Source organism: Oryctolagus cuniculus, chromosome 18 (genome assembly GCF_051225735.1).
Source record: "Oryctolagus cuniculus isolate XC-2025 breed Fujian yellow rabbit chromosome 18, ASM5122573v1, whole genome shotgun sequence".
In the NCBI taxonomy this organism is placed as follows: Eukaryota; Metazoa; Chordata; class Mammalia; order Lagomorpha; family Leporidae; genus Oryctolagus; species Oryctolagus cuniculus.
Window position 1 is genome coordinate 18,145,561 of NC_142884.1, and position 16,947 is coordinate 18,162,507.

At 43.2% G+C, this 16,947-nt stretch overlaps 1 protein-coding gene across 4 annotated transcripts; it reads left to right on the top strand.

Annotated features, from left to right (window-relative positions):
* Positions 1–413: 413 nt before the first annotated feature.
* LOC100352832 (uncharacterized) lies at positions 414–16,417 on the top strand. 4 transcript variants are annotated; one of them, XM_008257225.5, is made up of 6 exons: positions 414–549; positions 4,460–4,537; positions 4,831–4,915; positions 6,340–6,466; positions 10,918–11,013; positions 13,759–16,417. In XM_008257225.5, exons 3-6 carry the CDS (start codon positions 4,880–4,882, stop codon positions 15,126–15,128), a joined length of 1,629 nt encoding a protein of 542 aa, XP_008255447.3. In that variant the 5' UTR covers positions 414–549; positions 4,460–4,537; positions 4,831–4,879; the 3' UTR covers positions 15,129–16,417. The 4 variants fall into 4 exon arrangements, with proteins under 4 accessions (XP_008255447.3, XP_008255445.3, XP_089175409.1 ...); XM_089319283.1 differs by lacking the exon at positions 414–549 and adding an exon at positions 1,079–1,149; XM_008257223.5 differs by lacking the exon at positions 4,460–4,537 and having other exon boundaries at positions 420–549.
* The last annotated feature ends 530 nt before the right edge of the window (positions 16,418–16,947 follow it).

A 16,947-nucleotide genomic window follows, 5' to 3' on the forward strand; every position in this document is an offset into this window, starting at 1 on the left:
CGGTGGGTGTACAGGTGCGGCCAGGTAAGGGCGTGCAGTCACACAGGGGCGTGGTCCTCCAGCTCACAAACCTAATCCATTTTATTCTATATGCCGGCCTACCACACGACATCACCCAAGAACTCCCTCTCACCTGCCTGGGCCGGTGCGAGCCGGCAGGCCCCGGGTCGGGTTGAAAGGCGGCGGGTTGGCGCCGGTCCCCGCGCGCCTGCGCACACCGGACAGGAGTCATTTTTCAGAGCTGGGGTCTCGGCGCCTGGGGGTCGGGGCGCCGAGCCAAGAATCAAAAGAAAGGCGAATTATACAGCTTTCTGATCTCGGACTCCGGTTGCTACGGGAGACCCGGTTATCCTCATCAGTGTTACCAAACGGGTCCCCTCGCAGGGCTGTGGCACCCGACACCGGCCCCTCCCCGCCCCCCGGGACCCCGCCCCGCTGGCCCCTCGGAGCCCACAGTGGCCGCGGGCGCCTGCGCAGTCGCCACCGAGCCCGGCCTTCTCCGGAGTCCTGGCGCGGCTGACTGGACCGCCGGGCCGCCCTCGGAATCTGGTGAGCGCCGAGCACCGTGGTCCAGGCTGCGCTGTGGCCGGCGCTTTTCAGGGGGACGGAGCGCGGGGCCGGCCAGGCTCTGAGGGACAGACCCCCGGGGCGGGGGGCGGGAGAAGGGTGCTGTGCATTTTCTGGTCGTGGAGCCGTGCGCTCCGGAGGCCGGGAGCCTGGTGCGGCGGTAACCACGGTGCGGGACCGGCTTTGTGGGTGCGGCCTAGCGTGGACTGCGAGACCTTTAAGGTCCCTCGCCGCTGCCACCGGCTGTAGAGAAAGACTGGAGAGGGAAACCAGAGGTGGCGCCCCACTATGAGAGTCCCCTGCAGGAAGCCAGGACTTCGACTGGGGGCTGGACAGTTGGTGTCCTCGCAGAGAGCCGCGAACCCAGACCTCAGTGTCGGCGGCTCCTCTCGCGTCTGACTCCAGCTTCCATTCGTGCACGCCAGGTGGGAGGAGCTGGGGCCGGGGCAGCGTGGGCGGTGGGCTCTGACCGGCCCCGGAAAAGCCTGGGGTGTCTGCTGCCCCGGCTCTGCCTGCCGCCGGAGAGGGAAGCCCCATCGGGTGACAGGAGCCGCTGCTGCCCCTCCACAAGCCGGGTTCCGCGTGGGTTGGCGGCGTTTCTTTGTTTCCGTGGCGTGCACTTGATTGGGTTTCCTCCGCTCGACAAGTCCAGTTTAAGAATGATTTATTGGTTTGCACTTTAGGGTTTCCCTACCTAGTTGATGTTCTGAGGCGTCACGAATAGGTTTCTGTTCATAGTGTCCACTTCGTGTGGTCGTGCAGTTAACCATGTGCTGTGTTGAGCTGCGCCGTGAGCCCTGGCCTTCTAGGGAGATACCGCGGCTGTAGGTTAATGATCACCTTTTGTTTTTGTTAAAGAGTGCTTTAGGGCTTGGATATCTTTAACGATTCCGGAGTGGGAGTGGAGACTTTTCTTTTTTTTTTTTTTTTTTTTTTCCGAGGAATTAATGGGTGGAACTTTTTGGAACCGGCCAGGCATGGTTGAGATTGGGTATCCTGAATTTCTTTTGGCTGTCTCTTCGGGTAGACTGAGAGAAGTGTAGTGTAGTGGTGAAGGTGTGCAGCCGGCATTAAGAGGGTCTCTCAGTCCTGGCTGCCACTTCGAGCGGAGTGAGTTTGGGCGGTCTCTGTGCCCCGGGTTTCCTTCTGTGGAAAGTCAAGGGTTATTATTATAAAGCTCTCAGAAGAGAACCTGGCACGTAGTCCTTCATTAATACTAACTACTGCTGTTAAATGATGATGTTTATTTATTGCCTGTCAGCTTTCTGTATTCCCTAGGGTAGTGAAAATGTGAAGTTAATTATGATGGATGTTTGCAAGCAGGAAACTGAACCAGATGCTCAAGTGGACCACAACAGAGATTCAGAACAAGGAGTCTTTGATCTCTGTCTCTCTGCTTTTAGGGCAACAAAAATCTCTTAAGAGTGAATACAGAGCTATTGTAAATATTTATAAATGATTAATTTTGGTGGGAGGAGGGAAAATCCATGAAAGCACTAAATTTCTTATTTAAATAAAAAAACTAGCAATCTTGGGATCTTATCCTATTTTCAGAAATAAAACCATACAAAAACTCATGCTTATAGAAATGTTTTGGGAAAATAAACTCTAAAGTAGTAATTATTTCTGGATTTGTGAGCAAGAATAATTTTTGTTTTTTAAAGATTTATTTATGTAGGCTGGCGCTGTGGCATAGCGGGTAAAGCTGCTGCCTGCAGTGCTGGTTCGAGTCCTGGCTGCTCCACTTCCCATCCTGCTCCACTTCCCATCCGGCTCTCTTCTATGGTCAGGGAAAGCAATAGAGGATGGCCCAAGTCCTTGGGCCCCTGCCCCTACATGGGAGACCCAGAAGAGGCTCCTGGCTTCGGATTGGCACAGCTCCGGCTGTTATGGCCAACTGGGGAGTGATCAGCACCGGCCCCAGAATTGAATTTTTTAAAAAAGATTTGTTTATTTGAAAGTCATAGTTACAGAGACAAAGACAGGGAGAGCTGGGGTGGGGGTGGGGATCAATCTCCATCTGCTGGTTCACTCCCGAGATGGCTGCAATGGCTGGATTGGGCCAGACCAAAGCCAGGAGCCAGGAGCTTCATCTAGGTCTCCCACGTGGGTGGCAGGGGCCCAAGTACTGGGGCCATCTGCTGCTTTTCCCAGGGAGTTAACAGTTAGCTGGATTGGAAGTGGAGCATCTGGGACTAGAACCAGTGTCTGTATGGGATGTCGGCATCATAGGCAGTGCTTTTACCCACTATGCCACAATGCTGACACTAGATGAAAATTTTACCCTCATTTTTAATGACTACTTAATTTTCCATTGTATGAATACAGGATAACTTATATAACAATATTGAAGGATATGTAGATTCTTTTCAGGTTTTTTTGATCCCATCAATAAATACTTTAAAAAAAAAGATTTATTTTATTTATTTTGAAAAAGTTACAGAGAGAGGTAGAGACAGAGAGAGGTCTTCCATCTGCTGGTTCACTCCCCAGATGACTGCAATGGTTGGAGCTTTGCTGATCTGAGGCCAGGAGCGAGGAGACTCCTCTGGGTCTCCCACGTGGGTGCAGGGGCCCAAGGACTTCACCCTCCAATGGCTGCCGCGGCTGGCGCGCTGTGGCCGGTGCACTGCGCTGATCCGATGGCAGGAGCCAGGTACTTATCCTAGTCTCCCATGGGGTGCAGGGCCCAAGCACTTGGGCCATCCTCCACTGCACTCCCTGGCCACAGCAGAGAGCTGGCCTGGAAGAGGGGCAACTGGGACAGAATCCGGTGCCCCGACCCGGACTAGAACCCCGGGGTGCCAGTGCCTCAGGCGGAGGATTAGCCTAGTGAGCCGTGGCGCCAGCCAGATTTTTATACTTTTTTAAGAGATGGAGACAGATAAAGACAGAGTTTTCAACTGCTAGTTCACTCCCCAAAAGCCCATTTAACAATTGAATCAACAGGTTATTTCTATTTCCTGGAGAATTATCTATACTCAGGTTTCATAAATTTACTTCTCCCCAGTCTGGGTGCCAAGAAAGAGTGAGTGGTACTAGAGACTGTGCTGGCGATCTTGGTGATCCTAAACAGGAAAAGAGTGAGCATTAAGCTCTGAGGATCTGAGAATGGTAGGTAGGTAAGCCTGGGAGAAGGGATCCCACTTAGTGCAGTGTCACTGTGGTAAAGGCTACTGGGCATGATCTATGCAGGTGTTTTTCTCAAATAGTGGCATCGGAACCAGTAGCATCAACATCACCTGGAAACTTTTTGGAATTCAACTCAAGTTGGGCCACAAGGCTACTGAACACTGAACTCTGGGAGTGGATCCTAACAATCTGTGATTTAACAAGCCTTCCAGGTGATTCTGGTGTATACTAGAATTTGATTACCAAACTTTGCTGCACATTATAATCACCAGAGGGAGATTTTAATTTTAAAAATCCTGATTCCAAGTCCCACTATGATAATTCAGTGTTTGGGTTTGGGAGCCAGGCAGCAGGAACTTTTTAAAAAATATTTATTTATTTGAGAGGCAGAATTAACAGAAGAGGCAGAGAGATCATCCATTCACTGGTTCACTCCCCAAATGGCTGCAACTACCAATCTGGACCAGGTTGAAGCCAGGAGCTTCTTCCAGGTCTCCTGCATGGGGACAGCGGTCCAAGGTCTTGGGCCATCTTTCACTGCTTTCCCAGGCACATTAGCAGGGAGCTGGATCAGAAGTGGAGCAACTGGGATTTGAACCGGTGTCCATAGCAGATGGATGCTGGTGCTGTAGGCTGTGGCTTTGACTGCTGAGCTGCAGTGCCAGTCTCCAGGGCGTCGGTAATTTGAAAAGATCTTCAAGTGATTCCAAGTTGCAGCAATGTTTGAGCAATTCTAACGCATGACATTTTCTGTCTGCAGGTTTTGGGAGGTTGCCAAATTCCTAAGACCAAAAAGGAAGTTCTAGTTAGATGGCATAGCCCCTTCTCAGCTGGGAAGGTAGGAAGAGGATCTGCCCACGGCGGGTCTGCGTAGAAGCCCCCCTGCCCAAGTGTCTGGGCGTGTGCCTCCCTTTGGGAGACTCTTCTGTCCATCTGTCTCTCTTGTGGGCTGATTTCCCTGTGGTTTTAGGGATAATATATATTTGTCTAACTTACATCTTACTTTCATAGCTTGTCCATGTGCTGGAGGCAGGAGTTGTGTGTAGGAATGGAGAAGTAAAATAGATTTTTAATAGATTTTGGAAACTCTGAGGCAATCGTTTTTCTCATGATTTTACATTCTTCCCCCAGCCCTCCTTTCTGTGGATTCTGCTTCTCCAGTAAATGAACCCCCGGGAAAATGACCAGTTCTTGTAATACTAAAATAATGGCTCATGTAAGTTGGTGTTTCTATTTGAAACTGTCATTGTTTTTCAAATTATGTTAACATTCCCATTTGTTGTTCTGAAATTTCTTAATGCCCCATTCAACGGATGCTCCCCAGTCTCTCTCATTCCACTGAGGGGTACCCCTCCTGTGTGCTTGCTCTGCCTCTGTCTAGAGCAGAGCTGGAACAGAAGTGAAGTCCCAGGAAGAGGGTATTTTTATCTGAGAGTTTTAAGGCTGAAAAACACCCTAGAATAGCACTGTCCAAAATAATTATAATGTGAGGTAGATATGTAATTTAAAATTTTCTAGGACTCATATTTTAAAAGTGTAGGATAATATGCAAGGCACACACATGATCTTAAATATTTTAGTAACAAATTAAAATACAAAGAAACAGATACAATTAATTTTAATGCTTTACTTAACACATTGTAGTCAAAAGGTTATTTCAAGGAATAACCAATATAACAAATATTTCAAAGAATAACCAATATTATTAAGATATTCAAAATATTTCCTTTCTAAAGGCTTTGCTCTCTGGTATATATTTTGCATTTACTCACATCTGAATTTCAACTAGCCAGCATATTTGACATTGCAATTTTAGGATTTTGTATAACATAAATTTTAAATTTAATATGTTTAACATTATAGAAAAACAGACTCATTACTAAGTCTGACATATCCATAAAATGGACTATTGTGTGGTAAATTTAAACGTTGAATACAGGATTTATTATACTGAGGAAAAATACTAATGATGCCATATAATAAAGTTGGACCTGGAAAAAATTATTTAATTTTGTGGAAGTTCTACTCTTTAAAATAGATATTTTACAGTTAATTTGAGGGAGAAATTTCCAAGTTACCATTTTTCTAATTCTTAAAAGCAAAGAAGAAACAATAAATCACATTTATTTATTGAGGATTTTTCTAGCCTTTAACAGGTGGTATCTTTTTAAACCTATTTGAGTTAATTGGAAAATTCCAAAGATTACCTGAGCATGTCTGGAAATAAATAATTTTAGATATCCCATGCTATATAGAAAGTTTTGGCTGTTGCAATGATGGACAAACTACAAATACTATGAACTTGGCCTGTAAGGAAGATTGGGCACATGACCTATATTTGTACAGCCTGCAAGCCAGTTACATTGTAAAAGAACTGTTTAACCAAAAATGGAGATGAATGTGGGACTATTTGTGGCATGCAAAGACTAGAAGATTGCCCTTTACCAAAAAATGTTTGCCAACCTCTAGATTAATAGAAATCTTTAAGAATATGTAGAAACTGTTTCAGTCACACACACTTCCTTATTGCCACCTACCCATATCACGGGCTTCCAGCCCCAGCCTGTTCATGGAAAATTTCTTCCATCATGCAGATATTTTCTTTAATCTTACAAATAATACACGGGTTTGTCGTTTCAGGATTTGGTGATGTTCAAAGATGTGACTGTAGACTTTTCTCAGGAAGAGTGGGAATGCTTGAACTCAAATCAGAGGAATTTGTACAGAGATGTGATATTAGAGAACTATAGCAACTTTGTGTCACTGGGTAAGATTATGTATGTCAAATAATTTAGAAATTCAAAACACTGAATTTCAAGTTTACCTTTTTAAAACCCAACTGAGTATCTGCTTTGTGGTTTGGAAATAGAAATCTTAATCACTTTCCTCTTCCTCAATAGTTCTATGACCTTTACATCTTCCTTTGTCTTTTCTGTTACTGCCTCTCTCTCTCTCTCTCTCTCTCTCTCTCAAAGATTTATTTATTTACTTGAAAGGCAGAATTACAGAAAGAGAGAGGCAGAGACAGATGAGAGAGATCTTTCATCTGCCAATTCACTCCCCAAATGGCTACAACTGCCAGAATTGGGCCCGTCCGAAGCCAGGAGCCTGAAGCACTTTGGCCATCTTCTGCTGCTTTCCCAGGCTCATTAGCAGGGAGTTGGATCAGAAAGTGGAGCAGTCGAGATTTGAACCAGCATCTGTTTGGGATACCAGTGCTACAGGCAGTGACTTTACTTGTTGTGCCATAGTGCTGGCCTCTATTGTCTCTCTTTAATTTCAGCTGGGTATTAATTCTTAAATACAGCAAAACCACCGTCAAAAAAATCTGGTTTCATACTGTTACATATGGGCTGTGTTTATTCACGGACTCACCTGTCACAACAATAGGAAGACAGGTGTCTGGTTCAGTATACCTATTTTTTTTTTAAGGATTTGTTTTATTTATTTGAAAGACAGAGTTACAGAGAGAGATCTTCCATCTGCTGGTTCACAACCCAGATGGCCGCAACGGCCGGAGCTGCGCTGATCCGAAGCCAAGAGCCAGGAGCTTCTTCCGGGTCTCCCATGCGGGTGCAGCAGCCCAAGGACTTGGGCCATCTTCTACTGCTTTCCCAGGCCATAGCAGAGAGCTGGATCAGAAGAGGAACAGCCTGGACCAGAACTGGCGTCCACATGGGACGCTCGCGCTTCAGGCTAGGGCTTTAACCCGCTGTGCCACAGCACCGGCCCTTCCATATATCTGTTTGAAAGAGTTTATACAAGGAGTGGACATTTAGCATAGCAGTTGGGACACTTGGCTCCTGATTCCAGCTTCCTGCCAATGCCTACGCTGGGAGGCAGTAGTGATAACTTAAGTAATTGGGTTCCTGCCACCCATCTGGGAGACCTCCTGGTTTCAACTCTGGCCCAGCCCCAGCCATCAGTAGATGGGACCTCTCCCTGTTTTTGTCTCTTTTTGTGCTCTCTCCTTGTCATACCAAAAGCCTTTATGGGGGCCACTTCTAATGGCCTGGGAAAGCAGCAGAAGATGGCCTAAGTATTTAGGCCCCTGCTTCTGTGTGGGAGACCAGGAAGACGCTTCTGGCTTCTGGTTTTGGCCTGGCCCAGCCACAGCTATTGCAGCCATCTGGGAAGTGAACCAGAAGATAAAAGATCTCTCTCTCTCTCTGTCTCTGCCTCTCTATATGTAACTCTGACCTTCAAATAAATAAATCATTCTTTTTTTAAAAGTAACTTTAGGGGCTGGCGCTGTGGCATAGTAGGCTAAGCCCTTGCCTGTGGTGCTGGCGTCCTATATGGACATCCTATATTCACTCCCCAGTTCGTGTCCCACTGCTCCTCTTCCGATCCAGCTCTCCGCTATGGCCTAGGAAAGCAGTAGAAGATGGCTCAAGTCCTTGTGCCCCTGCACCCATGTGGGAGACCAGGAAGAAGCTTTTGGCTCCTGGCTTCAGATTGGTCCAGCTCTGGCTGTTGTGTTCATTTAGGGAGTGAACCAGCGGAAGACCTTTCTGCCTTTGTCTTCCACTCTGTCTGTAACTCTGCCTCTCAAATAAATAAATAAATAAAATCTTTAATAATAAAAAAGCACCTTTATAAAAAGATGGATTTATTTATTTGATAGACAGAGTGACAGAGGGAGAGACAGACAGAGATCTTCCATATATCTAGTTCACTCCCAATGCCTGCAATGGCTAGGACTGGGCCAGGCTAAAGCCAGGGGCCAGGAACTCCATCTGGGTCTCCCACATGGGTGGCAGGAACCCAGGTACTTCAGCCATTGTCTGCTGCCTCGTAGAATGGGTATTAGCAGGAAGTCGCATCAGAGGCAGAGGCAGGACTTGATCCCAGACACTCTGATAGAGGATGTGGGTGTCCCAGCTGATGAATTAACCCATGTAACACAATATCTGCCAAAAATTTTATTGAAATTTATCTTTTCATGGTCGGTGCCACGGCCCACTAGGCTAATCCTCCGCCTATGGCGCATGCACACCAGGTTCTAGTCCCGGTCAGGGCGCCGGATTCTGTCCCGGTTGCCCCTCTTCCAGGCCAGCTCTCTGCTATGGCCAGGGAGTGCAGTGGAGGATGGCCCAAGTGCTTGGGAGACCAGGAGAAGCACCTGGCTCCTGCCATTGGATCAGCGTGGTGCGCCGGCCGCGGCAGCCATTGGAGGGTGAATCAATGGCAAAGGAAGACCTTTCTCTCTGTCTCTCTCTCTCACTGTCCACTCTGTCTGTCCAAAAAAAAAAAAAAATTATCTTTTCGTTCCATTTTCCATTAACTTTTTAAAAATTAACTAATTAATTTGAAAGGCAGAGTTAGATCTTCCCTTCACCGGTTCACTCCCCAAATGGCCACAGCAGCCAGAATGGGCCAGGCTGAAGCCAGAAACCAGGAGCTTCATCTGTTACAGTGTGGATGGAAGGGGCCCAAGGACTTGGGCCATCTTTCACTCCTTTCGCAGATGTATTAGCAGGGAGCTGGATCAGAAGTGGTGCAGCCAGAACTCAAACCAGTTACCCATATGTGATGCCAGCGTTACAGGTTACAGCTTAACCTGCTGCACCACCATTCCGGCCCCTTCCATGAACTTTTGTTTTTTGTTTTGACAGGTAGAGTTATAGGCAGTGAGAAAGAGAGGCAGGGAGAAAGGTCTTCCTTCTGTTGGTTCACTCCCCAAATGGCCGCCACGGCCGGTGATGCGCCAGTCTGAAACCAGGGGCCCAAGCACTTGGGCCATCCTCCACTGCCCTCCTGGGCCACAGCAGAGAGCTGGACTGGAAGAGGAGCAATTTGGACTAGAACCAGGCGCCCATTGTGGGATGCCGGCGCTGCAGGCAGAGGATTAACCAAGTGAGCCATGGCGCTGGCCCTCCATGAACTTTAAAAAAAAAAGATTTATTTATTTGAAAGACAGAGAGGGAGAGACAGAGGTCTTCCATCTGTTGATTCACTCCCTAAATGGCTGTAACTGTCAGGGCTGGGCCAAGCTAAAGCCAAGAGCCAAGAACTCCATCCAGGTTTCTCATAGGGATGGCAGGGGCCCAAGCACTTGGGCCATCTTTCACTGCTTTCCCAAGTGCACTAGCAGGGAACTGAATCAGAAGCAAATCAGTGGGGACTCAAACGGGTGCTCCACCATGGGATGCCAGCATTTTAAGTGGTAGCTTAACTCATGGTATCACAATGCTGACCCCCCATAGTATTTTTTCTGTATAAAAAGCAGCTTATACAATGTGTATGATGCTGGATTCAATAAACAATTTGTTAAAACTTAGGTGGACATATTCAGTTTCTTTTTTTTTTTTTTTTTTGCATTTTTCTACTTCTGATTCACCAGACATCTTAATTGTGGTACCTCTTTTTTTAAAGATTTATTTATTTATTTGAAAGTCAGAGAAAGAGAGGCAGGGAGAGGTCTTCCATCTGCTGGCGCACTCCCCAATTGGCCGCAACAGCTGGAGCTGTGCCAATCTGAAGCCAGGACCAGGAGATTCTTCCGGGTCTCCCATGCAGGTGCAGGGGCCCAAAGTCCTGGGCCATGTTCCACTGCTTTCCCAGGCTATAGCAGAGAGCTGGATGGGAAGTGGAGCAGCTTGGACTTAAATCGGCATCCATGTGGGATGCTGGCACTGCAGGCAGTGGCTTTACCCGCTATGCCACAGTGCCTGCCCCCATATTCAGTTTGTTATAACAGACATGCTATCTTTTGACTGCTTTGTGGTGAAAAAGCTTAAAATACATGAACTTTGCATTAAACATCGAAAGAGTATACTGGCAAATAACTTAGTATTTTCCTCTTAACAAACTATCAGGAAATAGCACCTAATAATATAAATAATACTTACTTTGTACTATACACTTGTATTAAATCAAACCTTACAACAATCCTGTATATACATAGTACTATTATCCACCCTTTACAACTAAGAAAACTGAAGCATAGAGAGATTTAATCATTTCTCTAGTGACTAAGGTTACAGGCAGAATTTGAAATCAATGCTCTTAAGTATTACTTACTCTTCAAAAGGAAAAGCTTGTATGAGTTTAAATTAAAATAAGACCATGTACCTACCTCTCTGTTCCTGTTTTTCGTTGTGACCTTAAAGTAACTGTAACATGTTTTTTTCAGTCCTGACAACCATTTGTGTTCTGAAGGCAATATCAAATACATTGTTGGATTTTTATTTTCTGTCATTTTCTCTCAAACAGGATGCTCTATTTCTAAGCCAGATTTGATTACTCTATTGGAACAAGGGAAAGAGCCCTGGATGGTTGTGAGGGGTGAGAAAAGAAGATGGAGCCTAGGTGAGTAAGTCCTAACCAGGCAGAGGTAAACCATCATAGTGTGGCACAGACCTGCTAGTTGGGGAGGAAGCCCCTCAGATGTTGGTTGTGAAGAGGAATCCTGACTCTTGGGAAGAAAACAGATCTCAGCGTGAGCTATCAAAGAAATTTCATCTCTCTCAAATGTGCTTTCCTCCCGTTTCAGTAGGCAAAAGCTTTCTTCCCCAGTGATAACCATTGTACCTATAATTTGAATTCAGTTCCTTTCAAGTTCTTCTTTCATATTTTGACTTTAGGTATTTTTTCTTCATTGCTTTCATGAACTGGCATTTTAGTCAGGAAGACATAGGAAAAAGCAAATAAGTAGGTTACTAAATATCCTGAAATGATTAGATGTTAAGAAGAAAGGCAAATAAGGCAAGAACATGAGGAATTATACAGAGTGAATGGGGTCATTTTATGTATTTTTTTAAAATTTTTTAAAGATTTTATTTATTTGAGAGGTAGAGTTACAGACAGTGAGAGGGAGAGACAGAGAGAAAGGTCTTCCATCCACTAGTTCACTCCCCAGATGGCCGCAATTCCTGGAGCTGTGCTAATTTGAAGCCAGGAGCCAGATGCTTCTTCCTGGTCTCCCATGCAGGTACAGGGGCCCAAGCACTTGGGCCATCTTCTACTGCTTTCCCAGGCCATAGCAGAGAGCTGGGTTGGAAAAGGGGCTGCTGGGACTAGAACCGGAGCCCATATGGGATGCCAGCCCCACAGGTAGAGGATTAATCAACTGTGCCATGGCGCCGGTCCCTCTCTTTATTTATTTGGGGGGGCTCATTTTAGATAGGATGGTCAAGGAAGAGGAGCCAGTTTAGAGGCTCTGACAGGACCATCTGAGCATCAATTCCTGCAGTAGCTATAATGTATTGCCACACATAAAATGTACTTAATTCCATTAATTCTTAATGATGCCCATAGAAAATTATTTACTATTAGAAGGTACTAGAAAACTAACTTATCTGAATCACATGAATGTAAAGAAGCATTTATCATACCTTTCTTTTAAGAACTGTACCAGTAGGTTAAGAGATGGGTATATGTTTCTTTTAATAAAATTATTCAGTGAGTAAATGAAGAAGGAATGACAGAATACTACCACTTTGGAACACATAATAAACTATTGGATCTAAATATTGAATATTAAGGTTGATAAAACCATAGAACTAGAGACAGTCAGACATTATTTTTCTCCTAATGAAAGACCTCAATATCACATATGAAGTACCCTTGTCAACAAAATTGGTCCTGTGTCTCATCAAGTTTCTAAACCCAATATTCATGGGAAAAAGAGGAAATGTTCTACATTCCCAAATATAGTTAATGAAATTCAGAGTATGAGGAACTATAGGACTAAAAATAGTTTCTTCAACAAATAAATTACAAGGGAGGTAAAAAGATTGTTAAGAGAAAATATAGATTAAAAGTTATATGTTAAAGATGGATTTTGCTTCATGAATTATCATATATCAGATACTTGGAAGTATAAACACATATTTGATGATATAAAGAAATGTTATACATTTTTTTAGGTTTGAATAATGGTATTGTGGTTGTGCTTAAAAATCTTTTTGGAGATTAATACTGAAATAAGTATGACTACAATGAGATAATATCTGGTATTTGTTTCAAATAATGGGAGGAGAGCAGATTGGGCTGTACACAGGCCAGGATTGGGCATGGGTTGATGATTGTTGGTGCTCAATACATGGAGACTTAATAAACTATTATGTTTACCTTTTAGTATGTTAGAAACAGTGTGTAACAAAGTTTTCTTTTGCTTTGGAGTAGGGTTAAGGAAGGTCTGACTCTTGGGATGTATAAGGCCTGAGAAATTATTTGGGTCAGGACCTGCCTCCCGAGGCAACCTCAGGTGGGAATTGAAAATCAGTAAATCTATAGCAGGCTTATTTTTTTAATAAAGATTTATTTCATTTATTTTAAAAGCAGAGAGAGAGGTCTTCCATCCACTGGTTCACTCCCCAAATGGCTGCAATGGCCAGAGCTGGGCCGATCCAAATCCAGGAGTCATGAGCTTCTTTTTGGTCTCCCATGTGGGTGCAGGGGCCCAAGGTCTTGGGCCATCCTCTGCTTTCCCAGGCCATAGGGGCGAGCTGGATTTGGAAGTAGAACAGCCAGGACTTGAACCAGCATCCATATGGGATGCCGGCACCATAAGCAGCAGCTTTACCCACTATGCCACAGTGCTAACCCCTAGTAGGCTTACTTTTAAGTTGATAATTTTGTATGGCCTATGAATAATGTCATAAATATGCATATGGCCTTCGGCAGAATAAAGGTTCTCCATCCCTGTTACAGAGTTATTGAGAGATGAAAAGAAAAATGAGATGTGGGGCAGTGATAAAAATAAGTATCAACAATTCTTTAGAAGAAGTTTGCTGTAAAAGGGAGGCAGATACAAAAGAGGGGATGTATTTTAAGATGTGATTTATTAAAACATGTTTATGAAGGCATTGAACAGGTAAGTAAGGATTCTTAGATATTGTTTTGCATCCTACTAATTTGGTCTTAACTCATGATTTTCTTTGTTCTTCTCTGCTCTTTTTTGAATTGCATAATTATTTTAGATTTTCTTAGTCCATTTACTTCAACTAGGCTTTATTTTGTGTTATGCTTTTTTTTCTATTAAGTTTTTATTTGCTTCTTTATTTTCTCTAGAATAGGAATATACCATGTGTTTGTCTTGTTTTCTTTCAGATTTGGAATCCAGGTATGACACTAAAAAATTATTTCAAGAGAAAGATAATTATGAAATGAAATTATCTCAGTGGGAAATAATGGAAAGAGTTAAAAGTCGTGGCCTTGATGACTCCTTTCTTGGAAAAGGTTGTGAATATAAACAGTTTGAGGGACAAGAGGGTCGTCCCTACACGATACATTTCAGGCAAGTGACAAAAACCACCCCTGCAAAAGTGCCCACTTACAGAAAACTAGCATCTCTTACTCTGTGTCAGAAAACTCATAATAGAGAAAAACCTTATGAGTGTGGGGTCTGTGGGAAGGCTTTTAGAGTCCGCCAGCAGCTTACTTTTCATCAGAGAATTCATACTGGTGAGAAACCTTATGAATGTAAAGAATGTGGAAAAGCCTTTAGACAGTGTGCCCACCTTAGCCGACATCAGAGAATTCATGCTTCTGACAAACTCTATGAATGTAAAAAATGTGGAAAGATTTTTACGTGTAGCTCAGACCTTCGAGTACATCAGAGAAGTCATGTTGGTGAGAAGCCCTATGAGTGTAAGGAATGTGGGAAGGCCTTTAGAGTGCGAGGACAGCTTAATCTTCATCAAAGGATTCACACTGGTGAGAAACCCTATGAGTGTAAGGAATGTGGGAAGACCTTTAGGCAGTATGCACACCTTACCCGACATCAGAGACTTAACATTGCTGAGAAGTGCTATGAGTGTAAGGAGTGTGGTCAGGCCTTTCTGTGTAGCACAGGCCTCCGAGTGCATCACAAACTTCACACTGGTGAGAAACCCTATGACTGCAAAGAGTGCGGAAAGGCCTTTAGAGTGCGGCAGCAGCTCACGCTCCACCAGCGGATTCACACTGGCGAGAAGCCCTATGAATGTAAGGAGTGTGGGAAGACCTTTAGTCGTGGCTATCATCTAACTCTCCATCAGAGAATTCACACTGGAGAGAAACCTTATGAGTGTAAAGAATGCCAGAAGTTCTTCCGTCGTTATTCAGAACTTATTTCACACCAGGGTATTCATATTGGAGAGAAACCTTATGAATGTAAGGAATGCGGGAAGGCCTTTAGGCTGTTCTCACAGCTTACTCAACATCAGAGCATTCATTTTGGTGAGAAGCCCTATAAATGTAAGGATTGTGAGAAGACGTTTAGGTTGCTCTCACAGCTTACTCAACATCAGAGTATTCATACTGGTGAGAAACCTTATGACTGTAAGGAGTGTGGGAAGGCGTTTAGACTTCATTCATCACTTATTCAACATCAGAGAATTCATTCTGGGGAGAAGCCATACAAATGTAAGGAATGTAAGAAGGCCTTTAGACAGCATTCACACCTTACTTACCATCAGCGAATTCATAATGTAACTTAATTATGAGAATCTTCCCATTGTGAATTTTGTGTTAAACAGCATTAGGAAATACATTCTAGAAGAAAAGTTTAGAATGTAGGAATCCCTTTTGCTTCGTACTCAAAACTAACTTGGCATAAGAGGTTTTCTTTAAAAGAAAGAAGAATGTGTTAATTTAATGAGTATGTAGAAGCCGGTCACCACCTCTTAAGCCATGTTGAACTTCAGAAGTCATTCTGGAAAGCAACTGTATTTGAGGAATGAATGAGGAAAATTTTTTTATCTTAACTATTACCATCTTTATATCCTTCCATCTGTTTAGTATATCTATGGAGATTGCCAGGGTACAGCTCATTCTGAAAATTGATGAATAAAAGGAAAGAAAAGACATTTAGTCTGCATTTCCTATATAAACTGTATTTCAGGACAACCAGAAGTTAATGAGGTAAAATTCTTGATTAGAGAATTCCAGCTAATGAATGTAGAAATAGAATTAGAGAATTCTATTAGGAAAACCATTCTGTAACATATAATAATAGATCTAGACACAATTCTGATTAGGTGTTAAGACCATTAAATGGAAGGTTGACATGGATTTCATAGTGAATAGATCAGGCTCAAATCATTTGAACCCACTGATCAATCTTAACCTCACAAAAAGTAGGACAATAAAACATGCTCCTACTGTGATTCAAGAAGATGTACACATCTTGCCAAAAATATTGAACCTGAATTTAAGCTTCAGGATCTAATTCCAAGTTTAAAGAAAATGAGAGAATGGAAGACCAAATTACATGGCATAAAAAGAAGCAATTAAATCTAAATTGTAGGTAATTCTACAAGAGGAATGACATGGTATCTCAACCAATAAAATGACACTGAAAAAAGGAGGTGGGACTCTTAGATACTGAAAGAGATATAGGAGACATCAATCAATTGCAATGAAAAATTCATTCTTATTTAGATCATGAATTAACTGATTGTAAAGTAAGTAATTTTTACAATAATTGGGAGATAAGAATGTTAATAGTATTAGATAACTGTTTTGTTATGTCTGATAGTAGCATCATGCTTATGTTTTTAAAATGTTTGGTAGAGATCTGAAATGATATTTGAAATGATGTCTGAAATATCCTTTAAAATGCTCATGCAGAAGAAAAAGTAGATTAAGTATGGCAGAATCATGGTGAACTGAGTACATAGGTTTTATTTCATTTTAGTTATTCTCTTTTTTAAGAATTTTTATGTGTTTAAAAATTTCTATAATCTTTTAAATATGAAATTAAACTTGAAAGTTCAACCAGTTTGAAGTGTGATTTATTTAAAATGCCTATATACCAAAACTTGTGGATGTTTCCAAAGCTTAAAATTTAGGATAGTAAATGCACTATAATGTGTTCAGGAAGTTAAGATTGAGTCTAGACTTTCCCACTTCAACTCCTATCTCTGTTTCTATTTTAGTACCTGTCCCATAGTAGTCACTCCATGTTCAAAGAATAAATACAGGCAAACAGTTACTGTAACTAAATGTGGAAATTAATGGACAAGATCTGCAGTGTCAAATATGGTAGTCATGTTGGTCACTAGAAATTGAGGTAATGAGCGTTTGAAATGTGATCAGTCCAAACTGAAAGTGCTAAATGTAAAACATAGTACTCTTATTTCAACAACTTAGTTTTTTTTTTTTTTTTGACTTATTTATTTATTTGAAAGGCAGAGTTATAGAGAGGCAGAGGCAGAGAGAGATCTTCCATCTGCTGGTTCACTTCCCAAATGGCCGCAACTGCTGGAGCTGGGCTGACACGAAGCCAGCACCCAGGAGCTTCTTCTGGGTCTCTCA